Source organism: Oncorhynchus clarkii, chromosome 5, assembly GCF_045791955.1.
Source record: "Oncorhynchus clarkii lewisi isolate Uvic-CL-2024 chromosome 5, UVic_Ocla_1.0, whole genome shotgun sequence".
NCBI lineage: Eukaryota > Metazoa > Chordata > Actinopteri > Salmoniformes > Salmonidae > Oncorhynchus > Oncorhynchus clarkii.
In genome coordinates this window covers 65,215,295-65,231,293 of record NC_092151.1, presented here as the reverse complement: position 1 = coordinate 65,231,293, position 15,999 = coordinate 65,215,295, and the positions used below count along the sequence as shown (strand labels likewise).

At 42.2% G+C, this 15,999-nt stretch overlaps 1 protein-coding gene across 1 annotated transcript; it reads right to left on the bottom strand.

The window, feature by feature from the left end:
- Positions 1–21: 21 nt before the first annotated feature.
- Positions 22–8,498, bottom strand: LOC139410173 (zeta chain of T cell receptor associated protein kinase 70). The gene is made up of 13 exons (XM_071155626.1): positions 8,421–8,498; positions 3,793–4,278; positions 3,478–3,638; positions 3,041–3,179; positions 2,860–2,941; positions 2,717–2,739; positions 2,580–2,619; positions 2,256–2,466; positions 1,801–2,007; positions 1,399–1,591; positions 1,128–1,268; positions 706–818; positions 22–595 (listed from the first exon to the last, which is right to left on the bottom strand). Exons 2-13 carry the CDS (start codon positions 4,195–4,197, stop codon positions 478–480), a joined length of 1,833 nt encoding a protein of 610 aa, XP_071011727.1. The 5' UTR covers positions 4,198–4,278; positions 8,421–8,498; the 3' UTR covers positions 22–477.
- Positions 8,499–15,999: the final 7,501 nt, after the last annotated feature.

Genomic DNA, 15,999 nt, shown 5'->3' with positions numbered 1-15,999 from the left:
CCCATATTTCTGATCTTAAAGTCTGTTTCATAATTTATTAAAAAGTAATTTATTCAATTACTTGATATACATACACCATATTCTGTGACATGTGTTATTCATCATGACGTGTTAACAAATGTATAGAGAGCTAAAGCACATAAATAGAAACAGAATTCACACTAGACCTAATTATATTTTCAGGGAATTACACTTTCAATATGCAGTTTTACAATTCTAACATGTACCATTTTTTTTAGTTTCTTCCAAAACATTCAAACCAACAAATGATGCAGTCCTGAGCTAATAAAAAAGGCTGTTGTAATATGAATTACTTTCATTACAGACTCACATTTGCGTCAATAAGGCTTGTTTAGCTGTTTACTGTTGCTGCCTGTTTCTGAAGCCGTCAGCTTGTTCCCAGTTCATAAGAGGCTCATTGTCTGTCTCAAAGAATGCATTGTGTGGTGCGGGGACAGAGTGTATCTTGTCCCTGGACTATTTGAGAGGCTCAGCAGCGTCTGTGGTCCCCTCAGGCAGAGTTTTGTTGGATATAGAGTAATAAAAGCCTCGCATGCGCTCCTCCACCTTCACAAAGCCTGGCCGGTCCTCGTGTCTGAGAAGAGAAAGATCAGACACTTTAGACTTGATGGATCTCCTTTGGGCAGCAGTGTGGTCTAGTAGCATGTGGTGTGAAAATGAATAGGTCTCTGGTTTCTCACTTACTTGTATGTCCAGCAGTCCTTCATCAGAGCATACATTTTATCTGGACATCCAGATGGACATTCCATGCGGCTCCCACTGGCAATGAAACTGATCACCTCAGGACCTTTCATTTTCTGATCACATGTGGTAAAAAGACAGATGAAGATCATCTCAACAGCTCTTTTGTTGGAGGCTGTTATTATTGAACTTTTATTTAACTAGGCAAGTCAGTTAAGAACAAATTCTTATTTACAATGACAGGCTAGGAACAGTGGGTTAACTGCCTTGTTCAGGGGCGGAACAACAGATTTTTACCTTGTCAGCTCGGGGATTTGATCTAGCAACCTTTCAGTTACTGGCCCAACTCTCTAACCACTAGGCAGCAGTATACATCTTTAAATGTTTGTTGTGTATAGATCTTGCTGCTGCTGTACAGATAGTACCTTGTATGGTTTCCCTCCAAAAGAAAAGGCTTCCCACATGGTGACACCGAAGCTCCAGACATCACTCTTGCTGGAGAATTTGTGGAAATTCATGCATTCTGGAGCATACCACTTCAGCGGCCATTTTCCTGCAGTGCGTGCCTATGTACCCACGCACACACATGCTTACCATACCACATTAATAATGTACATATGAAGAACTGCATCATTTAACTATATACAACAGAGCAACTTAACATTATAGCACATGACACATGCAAGAGACTTCTACCTTGTAATAGTTGTCATCAGCACCCAAAGCCTTGGACAGGCCAAAGTCACTGATCTTGGCGAACTGTTGGTTGACCAGCAGGACGTTGCGAGCTGCCAGGTCTCTGTGCACAAAGTTCTTCTCCTCCAGGTACTTCATTCCCATAGACACCTGGTGCATCAGCCCCACAATGTTCTCCACTGTGACCTTATCCCTGAGAGGTAGAGAGACAGAAAGGGAACTCAAATAAACTCAATTCTCATGGTATTTAGCTTCACTTTGCTGAGCTCATCATCACTGTTTGAGTAATAGCAGGGCTATCATTAATTGCATTTCCATAACTCTCTATGATCAATGTCACTATTAAGAGAAAAACATGCCTTATGATATACTGTACTACACGTGTGAAATAATTGCCCTTACTTATTGGTGGAGAGGAACTTGTTGAGTGGCCCAGCAGAAGCCATCTCCATCACCAGCATCAGGCACTCAGCCTGGCAGAGCCCCAGCATGCGGACGATGTAAGGGTTACTCAGTTGGTGCATGATCTCCGCCTCCCTCATCATCTCATCTTTCACCAGCTTCTCATTCTCACTCTTCAGCACCTTGATGGCCACATCCGTGTGGCCCCTGGAAGCACACAATCATTTGTGATATGTTATCAATAGGGCCCCATGTTGTTCTAAATGTTAGCCTCTAACTAGTGTTCAGAGTTTTTCCTGATCAGCTCACTTTCTCAATAAAAATAATTATACACCTCTGTGACATAAAACGTAGTTACCAGTTGTTATAAGTGGCTCTAGGCATGAGGTTATTGGTTCTAAACTCAGGTTCTGTTTTCATTCATCCAAGAAGCAGCACCCCCCACCCCCCCTCACTTATTTGTCTTGAAAACTCCTTTCTTGACACAGCCAAAGTTGCCTGAGCCGAGCTCCACCTCGTCAATCATCAGCTGCTCCCTATTGATGAAGAACTTCTTCAGGTCATTGGGGTCATGGTAAGGGTTGACAAATTCACTGCAGTCCATGGGCAGCATCTGACGGTCTGTGGGGGGCGAAGTGTTGACTTCCGTGGAGCCCCCCAGAGGTACTGTAAGAAAGGGCCAAATCACAGGTAAATGACATAAAGACACGTTCAATAATTTTTTGATGTGGATTTTGGTGGAAAGGCCATGGTTGTGTGTTGTAATGTTAGTAACCTACCTCCAGGTGGCGGTGTGTATCTATTTGTTCTGGACAACCTCTGAAAGAAATGTACTGTATTCAGTAGATCTGTGTGAATGAATTTGGAAAGTACTGTATCTACCATGGATAAATTATAAAATGTTCTTGACACTCACCCCTGAGGGCACAACCGGAGTCTCTGAAAATGGATTTGAAAAATAAGACAATTAATTAAATTGCATAGGGGACACATTTTGTGAAAGGATAAGAAGAATGTGATGATTTTGATTCACTTGAGAACAAAATGTTGGTTCATTACGTTTGGCATTGTTGCGGTTCACACATGGTTCCCTCAGAACTGTCACTAGCCCATCAGGCTTCATCTTAAGATACTCAACCAGCTGCAGTGTAGAAGGGAGGGAGAGTGGGGTTAACTTTAACATGAGGTAGCAGACATAATAAATTTGAACCAATTTGTTGAAGAAGACAGAACAGTCTACCTGCCACACAGTGTCAAATTTGGTTCCCTCTGGCATGGAGTACTTCCCTGATTTGTCATGTAGGATCTGGTAATGGTAGGCCGTTTTTCCGTACACCAAAGAAAGGGCAAAGGTGCCGGACTCTTCCCTGTCTCTGACTCTGATGAGAAAAAAACATTATAATCATTGTTGTGAGTGTTTTGGGATGTGATGTAAATTGTTATGTTTGTATATAAGGGAACTAATATATATGTTTGTATATAAGGGAACTAATGGGACTGCCCCGTTAGAGCTCCTGACAGACGTTCCCTATGGTGCATCAAGTTTGTTGGAACCTCTCCAGTGCGCTGATTGTAAATAATGACTAATTTAAGATTGACTTTGAATGTCCCTGTGTAAGAATTACCACGACAGGGACTTTTGGATGGAATTGAACTAAAATATATTAAATGACTCACAGGAACTTTCCGTCTGGCTGTGCCCTGGAATAGAGTCGCCTCTCCCCCTCCTGGCGAGGGATCTTGCCGTGGTACCAGGGCATCCTCTCATGGGCAGTGGTGGCGATCAGCTTCTCCAGCTGTGGGGCCTGGCTGATGATGGCCTGCTCCATGGCCTCCCCCTGAACACAGACAGACAGTTAGTCAACCTGAGCCTACACAGGGCCAGCAGGGCCAGCAGACTAACATCAGTTATCCTACTCGTGCCAAGGTTCTACAGGGCATCAGAGATGCTGTTGGTGTGACGCTGCTGCCTATTCTTCAGCCAACCCTCACCTCCAGGTTCCATGTCTGTCGTACATACTCCCTCAGCATGTTGTCCCTCAGGTTATCAAATACGCCTGCTCTAATGGGGTTGTCTGGTGAGCGCAGACAGGGCTTCTTCAGGTTGCACACCAGGCCATCTGAGTCCTTACTGTAGAACTCACAGAGCTCCGCTGGCCCACAGTGGGGCTTGCCACCCGCAATACAGTAGGTGCCATTGAGTTGTTTCTCCACAGAATAGTGGTGGAAGTCCAGGTCCCATATCAGGGAGATCACGTAGCCGCCCAGGCTCCGCAGACACTGGCGCAGCAAGAACAGCCCGTCTGCCATGCCTGCCAGCTTCAGGTGCTCCTCAGCCTCCGAGCGACTGATGCTGCCGTAGAAGAATGGCAGTTCTGTCGCAGGGTCTGTCGCCATGTCTGAGTCTCCTCAGGAAGTACGAGGGAAGACTCCTCAGTTGGAAGGGTTGGAGTTGTCTGAAAGCTCCTGATTAAAGATCTATACAGAGAGAGAATGGAAATAATAATGCATTATTATTTTCACAATATTCAAATGACCATAAGTAATGCTAACTACAGTATGTTTTCCAGATCGTAGTTTTTCTCTAATTGAGGTTGTTGATGACAGTCTACAGTCTTCATCAGAAACTCCATCTCAGGGATCCAGAGGAGTATCTGGGGTATTTGTGTGGTTGGGCTGTTCTGGGTGCAGTAAGTGAGAGAAATAGTAGGCTATGCGTGTTTCTCTACACCGGCACAGACTGGTGTTAAGCACAGCCACAACAGGAAATGCACCCGCCCCCATCCTCCTTCTCCAAGTCTTCAGTTTCTCACTCTTACGTTGAACAGGTGCTGCTCTTTCTCACATTTTCCCTGAGCTGTTCAACACACTGCTGCACATTTCAATGAAGATTATGAAAACAAATGTCCTTTATAGACACATGAAAATACAAAAACAAAATATTTCAGTTGTATCCCCCATCAGTATTTGTTTAAACTCATTTGTGCTTTATTCTGACTATCAGGAGAATTTAAAAGAAGTGTAGACTGCAGTCTGTGCAATTACCATCAAAGCAGCTGGTGTCTGCTCTGCTGTGAGGTAGCTTTGTTTGATAACAAGTGGAAAATGCCTGTTGGTGGGTAAGACACAGATGAGTATCATAACTTTTTAAACGCACACCAGACAACTATCAAGATGACATGATATTCACGCACAGAAGCAGAAATAAAAGAAGTCTAGCAGGCAAAATAAACAGTTGAATCAGTTAGCATAGTGATGTACTGAGTTATCTATTTGCGGTTTTCATATAACTTCCTATTTTCCGTTTAAATTGACAGCCTAATTTTGGAAAATGGAAGCTTTAGCAAATCAAAAATGTTAACTGTTGGTGTGAGTCATAGGTCAGGGTGGTTTTCCTTGGTTTGGTTTGTAGTTTGAATCAACTGCTAAAATCAAACTTCAGTTTATTACATGATACACAATGTACTAGCAGCTCCTTATGGGAACTCTTCATTCCTATTTTTCTTGTAAAAAAGTGCAAACTTATGGCCCATGGCCAATATTTGATGTATTGTTTTAGAGATGAAGTCCTGTGCTTTGTGAAAGGATTCTATGAGGTGAGATATGTCAAAAGGAGGGCGAAGGTAAAGACTGGGTCATCTTTGTCTATGTGTGTCTATGTTTGTGTTATGCTTTTAAAACTGTGTTGTGATTCAACCACTTGAGAATAGCCATGAAAGTCAGTTCCCATGCAAATGGAAAGATGTTGAGCATAAAAACCAATCTGTCAGAGAAGAAGATGTATTGTCAACAAGAGACTTGTTGACGAGGAAATGTCCACATTTTCTTTTCTAGTTCCCTGAATTTATGAGTGAACACATAGACAAAACCATAAATGTCTCACCACTAGCTCAGTAATCGGAGCATAAATATGCTGTTTGCTTTTGACCACCCCCATTCTCTTCCCTTATGTTTCTTTCCTTCCAGTCCAGAACAGAAAACCTAAATGGAGATAAACTTCTGATAAGGGAATACTCTATATATTAAAGCAATAAGGCCCGAGGGGGTGTGGTTTATGGCCAATATACCACGGCTAAGAGCTGTTCTTATGTACAACGCAACGCGGAGTGCCTGGATACACAGCCCTTAACCGTGGTATATTAGCCATACAGTATATCACAAACATTTTGTCATACCCATGGTATACGATCTGATATGCCACGGCTTTCAGCCAATTAGCATTCAGGGCTCGAACCACCTAGTTTATAATCTCTTTTATAAATGGCCAATATACCACGGCTAAGGGCTGTGTCCAGGCAAGAACAGCCCTTAGACAAGAACAGCCCTTAGCCGTGGTACGTTGGCCATATACCACACCTCCTCAGACCTTATTGCTTAATAAAACTATTTTTGAATGCTATACTGCTTCATAAGGAAAACAAACCAACCAAGACAAATTTCCCTAACAATATATAGAGCAACCCAGATGTTACTTTACAAAACAGAGACTGACAGTGTGGTGGATATTGAACTGCATCAGCACTTTTTCCAATACACTTCTACAAACATTACCCATGCTGTTAATATTCAAACGTTACATTCCAACAAAATTACTTTTTTCCCACAAGACATTAAACTCACATCAAAACCAGCTGTAGGCCTATATTCTCCCCTGGTAGACCCTGCATTCTCAGTAGTGCTTTGCCCGGAGGTTGGTTGGGGTTTACAGCTGAGCCAATATAGCGCATACAGTACCAGCAGGTTGGACGGTTGAACCGGCCGACCCTTAGAGGAGTCCCAGGTCCTCTCGGCAGGCTGAAGGCCATAGATTTAAAGAGCGGAGAGATAGCAGAACTGTGTTCTGACGCACAACTTTTCCCATGCAAGTACTTGTGACTGTGAGCTCTACAATAGAAATGCCTTGTCCACTGTACCACAGAGGATAACATGATAGAGGGCCCTTGGTTTAGCTATTACATTAATCAACTATAAGCAGTAAACTCAGCTTTGCTAAATTCAGTCGTTGGCACATGGCCATGATCTGTAACAATAATACATATTTGCCATGTATTTCATATGTAATCATAGTCATATAAATAATAGTTCATCATGTTTTGCCATTAGAGTGTTCAGAAGATGATTGAAAAGAAACGTTATATCAGAAACATGATCTGTTCTGTAAGTTATGCTAACAAAAACATTCCTAAATCATTAGATACACAATACCTAGCTATTTTTAGGGCTCGCTTTGGCTACTACTAAATATAAATGTGTTCAATGCGGCAATGTTGTTTTTTATATAGTGGTGTAGGCCTTTAGAGAACAAAGAGACCACACAATGTTGCTTAAGAACACCTACAGTGTTTGCAGAAACAACCACAAATAGGCCTACAAACATCAAACATACATTAAAATGGTGGAAGACTAATAAGTAGTTCATTTAAAGTATGTGGCTGAGACTGCTACCTAGAAAACAAATAATATTTAGAAATTGCTTACTTCAATGGAAAATCAATAAGGGACTTAATGCGCATATTTTTCCTAAGCGTAGAAGACTATTGCTGATTTCAAATCAAGCTTTTTGAATGTCTTGTTCTGCTATTGTTTCATGCAGCTTGCAAAATGCTTGACTTGCTGGGTAGCTGACAATTGCCCCTCACCCAGCCATATTTAGCCAGTCGAGCTTAAGACCAAACCCAAGAGGGTAATCAAGTATTTTGTGACCCCTAACTCTCTAATTCTCCCTGGAACGACAACACATCAGTCTTAGTGATCTGGGTTGTGGCACCTCTGTAATGAGTTAGCCAATATATAGAATGAAATTGCCCAAATCAGCCACACATCGTCAAGGCACAGTTTGGCCAGTAAGGTTTAAACCAGGGCTCTATCCCAACAGGCCAATCAAGTTGTTTCTTATAGATTCTTATAGAACCCATTACTGGACTGCATTATGTTCAGAATATTTCAAAGAAGTATGAAGGTTAGTCTGTCGTCTAGTTGAGAATGAGTCTCTGTTTAAAACGTCGTAAAAATACAGCCCCTTATTTTCATACAAAGCACAGTAACCTATTTTGTCATATTTGTCTGATTACAAGTGCCAGCAAGTCTCAAAATATAATCTACAGTATAATTCAAAAGAAAATTACAAGCAGTAACGACACACATGAACCACGGGTGTGTCTACTTGAAAATCGTACCCCCTTTTGGTTTTCTATTCATACACACAATGAAAGCAACTATTTATAAATATAATCTCTACTTTTGAAGCCACAGCTAGAATGTCTTTGCGCACTGTGGTGAACCCATATTGCCTGTGTTACAGCACAAACTCTTCTAATAGAAACATATTAACAGTTTTAAATCTGTTTAAGACACTGGTTATAGGGAAACAAGTCATAGAAAAGGAACATTTCAAGAACAATATTTTACATATATTATTGATATAAATGCAGTCTAAAATATTGTATTGTATACTTCAAAGTACATTCAAGTAATAGACTTTCAACTTGATATTTTTTCCATCTCCAAAATACAGCCGAAACAAAATCCTTGATTTGGTTAAAAGAGATTCATCCTAATTCCTCAACTGAAAATAAGTGAATAAAAAGACAGAACAGTTTTTTTAAATGAGATGGACTCACCATACACTATTTCACTGGAACTGAGGAAAGAAGTCAGAGATCTTAGTAGATTGGCCTCAGAGACAGAGAGCTGCTGAGTCTGTCGATCTGTATAGGTGACAGAGAATATGCATCAGCACTGCTGAGTGAGGGCACGAGTGGGGGTTCAGGAAAACTATGTGGGTTGATTGATACAGCCCTGGAATCTTCACTAAGCTACTTCCTCACCTCAGCTACATGAAACCCTTTCTACTATACTACCTTTTGTTTCATGAAAAGGCAGAAATAAAAAATAGCACAATTTCAATATTTACAACCATCTGACACAGCTGACACAGTTTTTTGTATCCAACTGTCGACCACGGCCCTCCAGCAGCGAGGCTATGGTGGAGGTTTTAATGGTTACATGGAACAGCATTCCATTTCAGATATCTCTTTGTTGGAGGCCACATGTCAGAACAGGGCTAGTGCATGCCCTCAAAATCACCTACAGAGGGCGGTCTGGATTAACTATTCAGGTAGACCTAACTACTACCACTAATAACAAGTCAAGTGTATGTGTAATATGCATAGGAGACATGCAAAGGAATTAAGTAGGATAATAACACTGGCAAGTTGCTGTTACTACTACAGTTGTCTACTAAATGTCTTCTATGCTCGCTTCGATTAAAGCAACACTGAACCATGCATGAGAGCATCATCTGTTCCAGATGACTGTGTGATCACACTCCCCATAGACGATGTCAGTAAGACCTTTAAACAGGTTAACATTCACAAGGCCGCAGGGCCAGACGGATTACCAGAACGCGTACTCATAGCATGCGCTGACCAGCTGGCAACCTCTCCCTGTATCAGGAATCAGGTAAGACCCAAGTCCAGACCGTGTCGAAGTAACAATGTTTATTGCACAAACAGAGGCAAAGGTACAGGGCGGCAGGCGGGCTCAGTGTCAGGTCAGGCAGAGGTCGGAAATCCAGATAGTGGCAGAGGTACCGGACAGTAGGCAGGCTCAGGGTCAGGGGCAGGCAGAGTGGTCAGGCGGGAGGTTTAGGGTCAGGACGGGCAAGGGTCAAAAACCAGGAGGGCGAAAAAAGAGAGGCTGGGAAAAGACAGGATCTGACAGGACAAAATGCTGGTAAACGTGACAGACAAGACGAACTGGCAACAGGGAAGATGGGCGACACCTGGAGGGGTTGGAGACAATAAACAAAGACAGGTAAAACAGATCAGGGTGCGAAATCCTGACCCAATCTGTAATACCTACGTGTTTCAAGCAGACCACCATAGTCCCTGTGCCCAAGAATGCCAAGGTAACTTGTCTAAATGACTATCGCCCCATAACACTCACAACTGTAGCCATGAAATGCTTTGAAAGGCTGGTCATGGCTCACACCAAATAAAATAAGATTGAATTGGTCACATATACACATTTAGCAGATGTTATTGCGGGTGTAGCGAAATGCCTGTGCCGCTCTGATATCCCAAAATTATTTCCGGCTGTATGTAAAACACGAAAAATGTTCTGGACTAATAATGTAAGAAATTATACAACAACAAAATAAATACTGCAAAGTTGCTTAGGAGCTAGAAGCAGAACTGCCAAATCTGTCGGTGCCATCTTACTACACTACCAATTAGACAGCCCACTCCAATTCACATACCTCCCTAACAGATCCAAAGATGACGCAAGTTCTATTGTACCCCTCATGGCCCTTTCCCACCTGGACAAGACAAACACTTATGTGAGAATGCTGCTAATTTACTACAGCTCAGCTTTCAACACCATAGTGCCCTCCAAGCTAGCTAATCACTAAGCTAAGGACCCTGGGACTGAACACCTCCCTCTTCAACTTGATCCTGGACTTCTTGATGGGCCACCCACCACGCTGATCGTCGACACAGGGGCCCCTCAGGGGTGCATGCTTAAGCCCCTCCTGTACTCCCTCTTCACCCACGACTGCGTGCCGACGACACAACGGTGGTAAGCCTGATCACCTACGACGATGAGACAGCCTATAGGGAGGAGGTCAGAGACCTTGCAGTACGGTGCCAGGACAACAACCTCTCCTTCAACATCAGCAAGACATAGGAGCTGATAGTGGATTACAGGAAACGGAGGGCCGAGCATGTCCCCATTCACATCAACAGGGCTGTAGTGGAGCGGGTTCCTCGGTGTCCACATGAATCTATCATGGTCCAAACAAACCAACACAGTCATAAACAGGGCACGACAATGCCTCTTCCCTCTCAGGAGGCTGAAAAGATTTGTCATGGACCTCAGATCCTCAAAAGGTTCTACAGCTGCACTATTGAAAGCCTCTTGACTTGCTGCGTCCCCGCTTGGTATGATAACTGCTTGGCATCTGACCGCGAGGCGCTACAAAGGGTAATGCATACGGCCCTTTACAAGACTGCTAAATAGTTAGTTAAATAGTTAACCAAATTGCTACCCGGACTATCTGCATTAACCCTCTTTGGACTAACTTTTTGACTCATCACATACGCTGATGCTACTGTTCATTATCACTTTATTTATAGTTATATGTACAGTGCCTTGCGAAAGTATTCGACCCCCTTGAACTTTGCGACCTTTTGCCACATTTCAGGCGTCAAACATAAAGATATAAAACTGTATTTTTTTGTGAAGAATCAACAACAAGTGGGACACAATCATGAAGTGGAACGACATTTATTGGATATTTCAAACTTTTTTAACAAATCAAAAACTGAAAAATTGGGCATGCAAAATTATTCAGCCCCCTTAAGTTAATACTTTGTAGCGCCACCTTTTGCTGCGATTACAGCTGTAAGTCGCTTGGGGTATGTCTCTATCAGTTTTGCACATCGAGAGACAGACATTTTTTCCCATTCCTCCTTGCAAAACAGCTCGAGCTCAGTGAGGTTGGATGGAGAGCATTTGTGAACAGCAGTTTTCAGTTCTTTCCACAGATTCTCGATTGGATTCAGGTCTGGACTTTGACTTGGCCATTCTAACACCTGGATATGTTTATTTTTGAACCATTCCATTGTAGATTTTGCTTTATGTTTTGGATCATTGTCTTGTTGGAAGACAAATCTCCGTCCCAGTCTCAGGTCTTTTGCAGACTCCATCAGGTTTTCTTCCAGAATGGTCCTGTATTTGGCTCCATCCATCTTCCCATCAATTTTAACCATCTTCCCTGTCCCTGCTGAAGAAAAGCAGGCCCAAACCATGATGCTGCCACCACCATGTTTGACAGTGTGGATGGTGTGTTCAGCTGTGTTGCTTTTACGCCAAACATAACGTTTTGCATTGTTGCCAAAAAGTTCAATTTTGGTTTCATCTGACCAGAGCACCTTCTTCCACATGTTTGGTGTGTCTCCCAGGTGGCTTGTGGCAAACTTTAAACAACACTTTTTATGGATATCTTTAAGAAATGGCTTTCTTCTTGCCACTCTTCCATAAAGGCCAGATTTGTGCAATATACGACTGATTGTTGTCCTATGGACAGAGTCTCCCACCTCAGCTGTAGATCTCTGCAGTTCATCCAGAGTGATCATGGGCCTCTTGGCTGCATCTCTGATCAGTCTTCTCCTTGTATGAGCTGAAAGTTTAGAGGGACGGCCAGGTCTTGGTAGATTTGCAGTGGTCTGATACTCCTTCCATTTCAATATTATCGCTTGCACATTGCTCCTTGGGATGTTTAAAGCTTGGGAAATATTTTTGTATCCAAATCCAGCTTTAAACTTCTTCACAACAGTATCTCGGACCTGCCTGGTGTGTTCCTTGTTCTTCATGATGCTCTCTGCGCTTTTAACGGACCTCTGAGACTATCACAGTGCAGGTGCATTTATACGGAGACTTGATTACACACAGGTGGATTGTATTTATCATCATTAGTCATTTAGGTCAACATTGGATCATTCAGAGATCCTCACTGAACTTCTGGAGAGAGTTTGCTGCACTGAAAGTAAAGGGGCTGAATAATTTTGCACGCCCAATTGTTCAGTTTTTGATTTGTTAAAAAAGTTTTAAATATCCAATAAATGTCGTTCCACTTCATGATTGTGTCCCACTTGCTGTTGATTCTTCACAAAAAATACAGTTTTATATCTTTATGTTTGAAGCCTGAAATGTGGCAAAAGGTCGCAAAGTTCAAGGGGGCCGAATACTTTCGCAAGGCACTGTACATTTCTACCTCAATTACCTCGTACCCCTGCATATCGACTCTGTGCTGGTACACCAGGTATAGATTATTACGTGTTTTACTTTTCTATTATTTCTCTCTGTGTTGCTGGGAAGGGCCCGTAAATCAGCATTTCACTGTTGATCTACACCTGTTGTTTATGAAGCATGGGACAAATAACATGTTATTTTATTTGTTACTATTAGGCCATATTAGCACCTACAGCAACCATCACCACCAGACAGCATCTAATCTGAAGAATAAGAATATCCCCACCAGGCCAACATTAGGCAGCCTAACCTAGGCAGTGCGTTTCAACCACATTCAGGGTTTACATGTATGGTATTAGTAATGTAAATGCCTTACTCTGATTATCTTAATCGGGTAAGGTCATGATCAATGAATACTCTGATTAAAATACCTATTTATTTTTTATCTTTCAAATTAATAGGACATGCTGCTTTAACATCAGGACTCCCTAAAAACAGGCCACTTCGATACAAGTGTCTTTTCCTAGAAGGTTAGGAGAACATTTTCGCTAACCCTAACCATATGCCTAACCTGCTACGAAAAGTCATAGCTGTATCGAAGTGGGGTGTTTTTAGGGAGTACTGCTTAACATCTTAAAGGCGCTGCATGGTCAATCCGTTGTCTGCATTGGCTGTGCAGCATTTATAGTGATACGGCCTCTGCAGAAGTCAGGGCATTCAAAATGATCTTGCATTGCTGAGCAGCGCAGAGCTGTTGAGCAGAGCTGTTGTGAAGGAATTTATCAAGGAAGTGAGTTTGTGTTTATGCAGGACCTCCCGCCCCCACCTACTGTCAAACAATCATGTTACTGTGGTGCTCTACGGAGCCCTCCGCGTTGTTAAAAAATATTGGAGGCACAAAGTGATGCGGTACAGAGCTCAATTTGGCCACTGCGTGCCTTTGGAGTCTCCGCAATTGCATCAACACCCTTCATAAGGAGTCTCTGACCACATTTTCAGATCAAGCATAAATTGGCTCTTATCTAAGCCAGTTAGGCAGGTTATGAGAATTAATGGGGCAGGTTAGGAGAATTAACTGGGCAGGTTAGGACTAACGTAGCAGGTTAGCATAGCCGGTTAAGATAATTAACATGGCAGGTTAGGAGAACTAACCTAGCAGGTTAGGACAATGCAGTTAAGGTTAGGAAAAGGGTTAGTTAGGGTTAGGTAAAATGCTACAAGGAATCAGCAAGCAGCCACTTCTAAAACGGTCTTGAGTGGCAACCAATCTGCCTAATTAGCTGTTATAGATTTCCATACACCCACCTATTTCACAAAGCCCACTTTCAGACGCATACAGTTGAAGTCGGAAGTTTACATACACTTAGGTTGGAGTCATTAAAACTTGTTTTTCAACCACTCCACAAATTTCTTGTTAACAAACTATAGTTTTGGCAAGTCGGTTAGGACATCTACTTTGTGCATGACACAAGTCATTCTTCCAACAATTGTTTACAGACAGATTATTTCACTTGTAATTCACTATCACAATTCCAGTGGGTCAGAGGTTTGCATACACTAAGTTGACTGTGCCTTTAAACAGCTTGGAAAATTCCAGAAAATGATGTAATGGCTTTAGAAGCTTCTGATAGGCTAATTGACATAATTTGAGTCAATTGGAGGTGTACCTGTGGATGTATTTCAAGGCCTACATTCAAACTCAGTGCCTCTTTGCTTGACATCATGGGAAAATCAAGAGAAATCAGCCAAGACATCAGAAAATTGTGGACCTCCACAAGTTTGGTTCATCTTTGGGAGAAATTTCCAAATGCCTGAAGGTACCACGTTCATCTGTACAAACAATATTATGCAGGTATAAACACCATGGGACCACGCAGCGGTCATACCGCTCAGGAAGGAGACGCGTTCTCTCTCCTAGAGATGAACGTACTTTGGTGCGAAAAGTGCAAATCAATCCCAGAACAACAGCAAAGGAGCTTGTGAAGATGCTGGAGGAAACAGGTACAAAAGTATCTATATCCACAGTAAACTATATTGACATAAACAGGAAAGGCCACTCGGTAAGGAAGAAGCCACTGCTCCAAAACCGCCATAAAAAGCCAGACTACGTTTTGAACTGCACATGGGGACAAAGATCGTAGTTTTTGGAGAAATGTCCTCTTGTCGGATGAAACAAAAATAGAACTGTTTGGCTATAATGACCATCGTTATGATAGGAGGAAAAAGGGGAGGCTTGCAAGCCAAAGAACACCATCCCAACCGTGAAGCACGGGGGTGGCAGCATCCTGTTGTGGGGGTGCTTTGCTGCAGGAGGGACTGGTGCACTTCACAAAATAGATGGCATCATGAAGTAGGAAAATTATGTGGATATATTGAAGCAACATCTCTAGACATCAGTCAGGAAGTTAAAGCTTGGTCGCAAATGGGTCTTCCAAATGGACAATGACCCCAAGCATACTTCCAACGTTGTGGCAAAATGGCTTAAGGACAACAAAGTCAGGGTATTGGAGTGGCCATCACAAAGCCCTGACCTCAATCCCATAGAACATTTGTGGGCAGAACTGAAAAAGCGTGCGTGAGCAAGGAGGCCTACAAACCTGACTCAGTTACACCAGCTCTGTCAGGAGGAATGGGCAAAATTCACCCAACTTATTGTGGGTAGCTTGTGGAAGGCTACCCGAAACGTTTGACCCAAGTTAAACAATTTAAAGGCAATGCTACCAAATACTAATTGAGTGTATGTAAACCTCTGTCCCACTGGGAATGAAATAAATAAAAGCTCAAATAAATCATTCTCTCTACTATTATTCTGACATTTCACATTCTTAAAATAAAGTGGTGATCCCAGCTGACCTAAGACAGGGAATTTTTACTAGGATTACATGTCAGGAATTGTGTTAAAACGGAGTTTAAATATATTTGGCTAAGGTGTATGTAAACTTCTGACTTCAACTGTATGCTAGCTATGCATATTTGAAATACTATTTAGGTTTTACAAACTTTTTCATTTCCAAACTCCGAATCAATTGGGCATCCACCAAAAATAACATGGTCACTGTTATAGAACGTTTATTTTGATTAGAGTCCAATCTAAGAGCCAGCTGTAAACTGCGTTATTAGGCTATTACTATTAGGGAAGTCGCATTTCTTTCAAAGAAAGCATGTAGCCTAATTTTTTTTATCGAACTAGTATATTATAAAATAAGTCGACCATGAAGAATAAAATTAATGTATGCATATGTTATTGCAGAATTGTGGTTATAGTTGTGTTTTAAAACATCCCCTTCTTGGGGCCCTTCGTTTTCTGAAGCACGGTATCGGCAAAAATCTTTGGTGTAGCTCCTCTGTGCGTAGTGTACAGACGCGGCCATTACCATTTTTACTTCCTGGTTTAGTACGCAGCAGTGAGAGCGAGCGCGCAGGCATCCAGCGCGTATCTGTGGC

Excerpts from the sequence above, each read along its gene's own strand:
- LOC139410173 (XM_071155626.1), bottom strand. The coding sequence starts at position 4,197 with ATGGCGACAGACCCTGCGACAGAACTGCCATTCTTCTACGGCAGCATC. Across the intron at positions 2,620-2,716 it reads CTCCGGTTGTGCCCTCAGGG|AGGTTGTCCAGAACAAATAG; the intron begins GTGAGTGTCAAG and ends CATTTCTTTCAG. Across the intron at positions 1,592-1,800 it reads AAGTTCCTCTCCACCAATAA|GGATAAGGTCACAGTGGAGA; the intron begins GTAAGGGCAATT and ends TCTACCTCTCAG.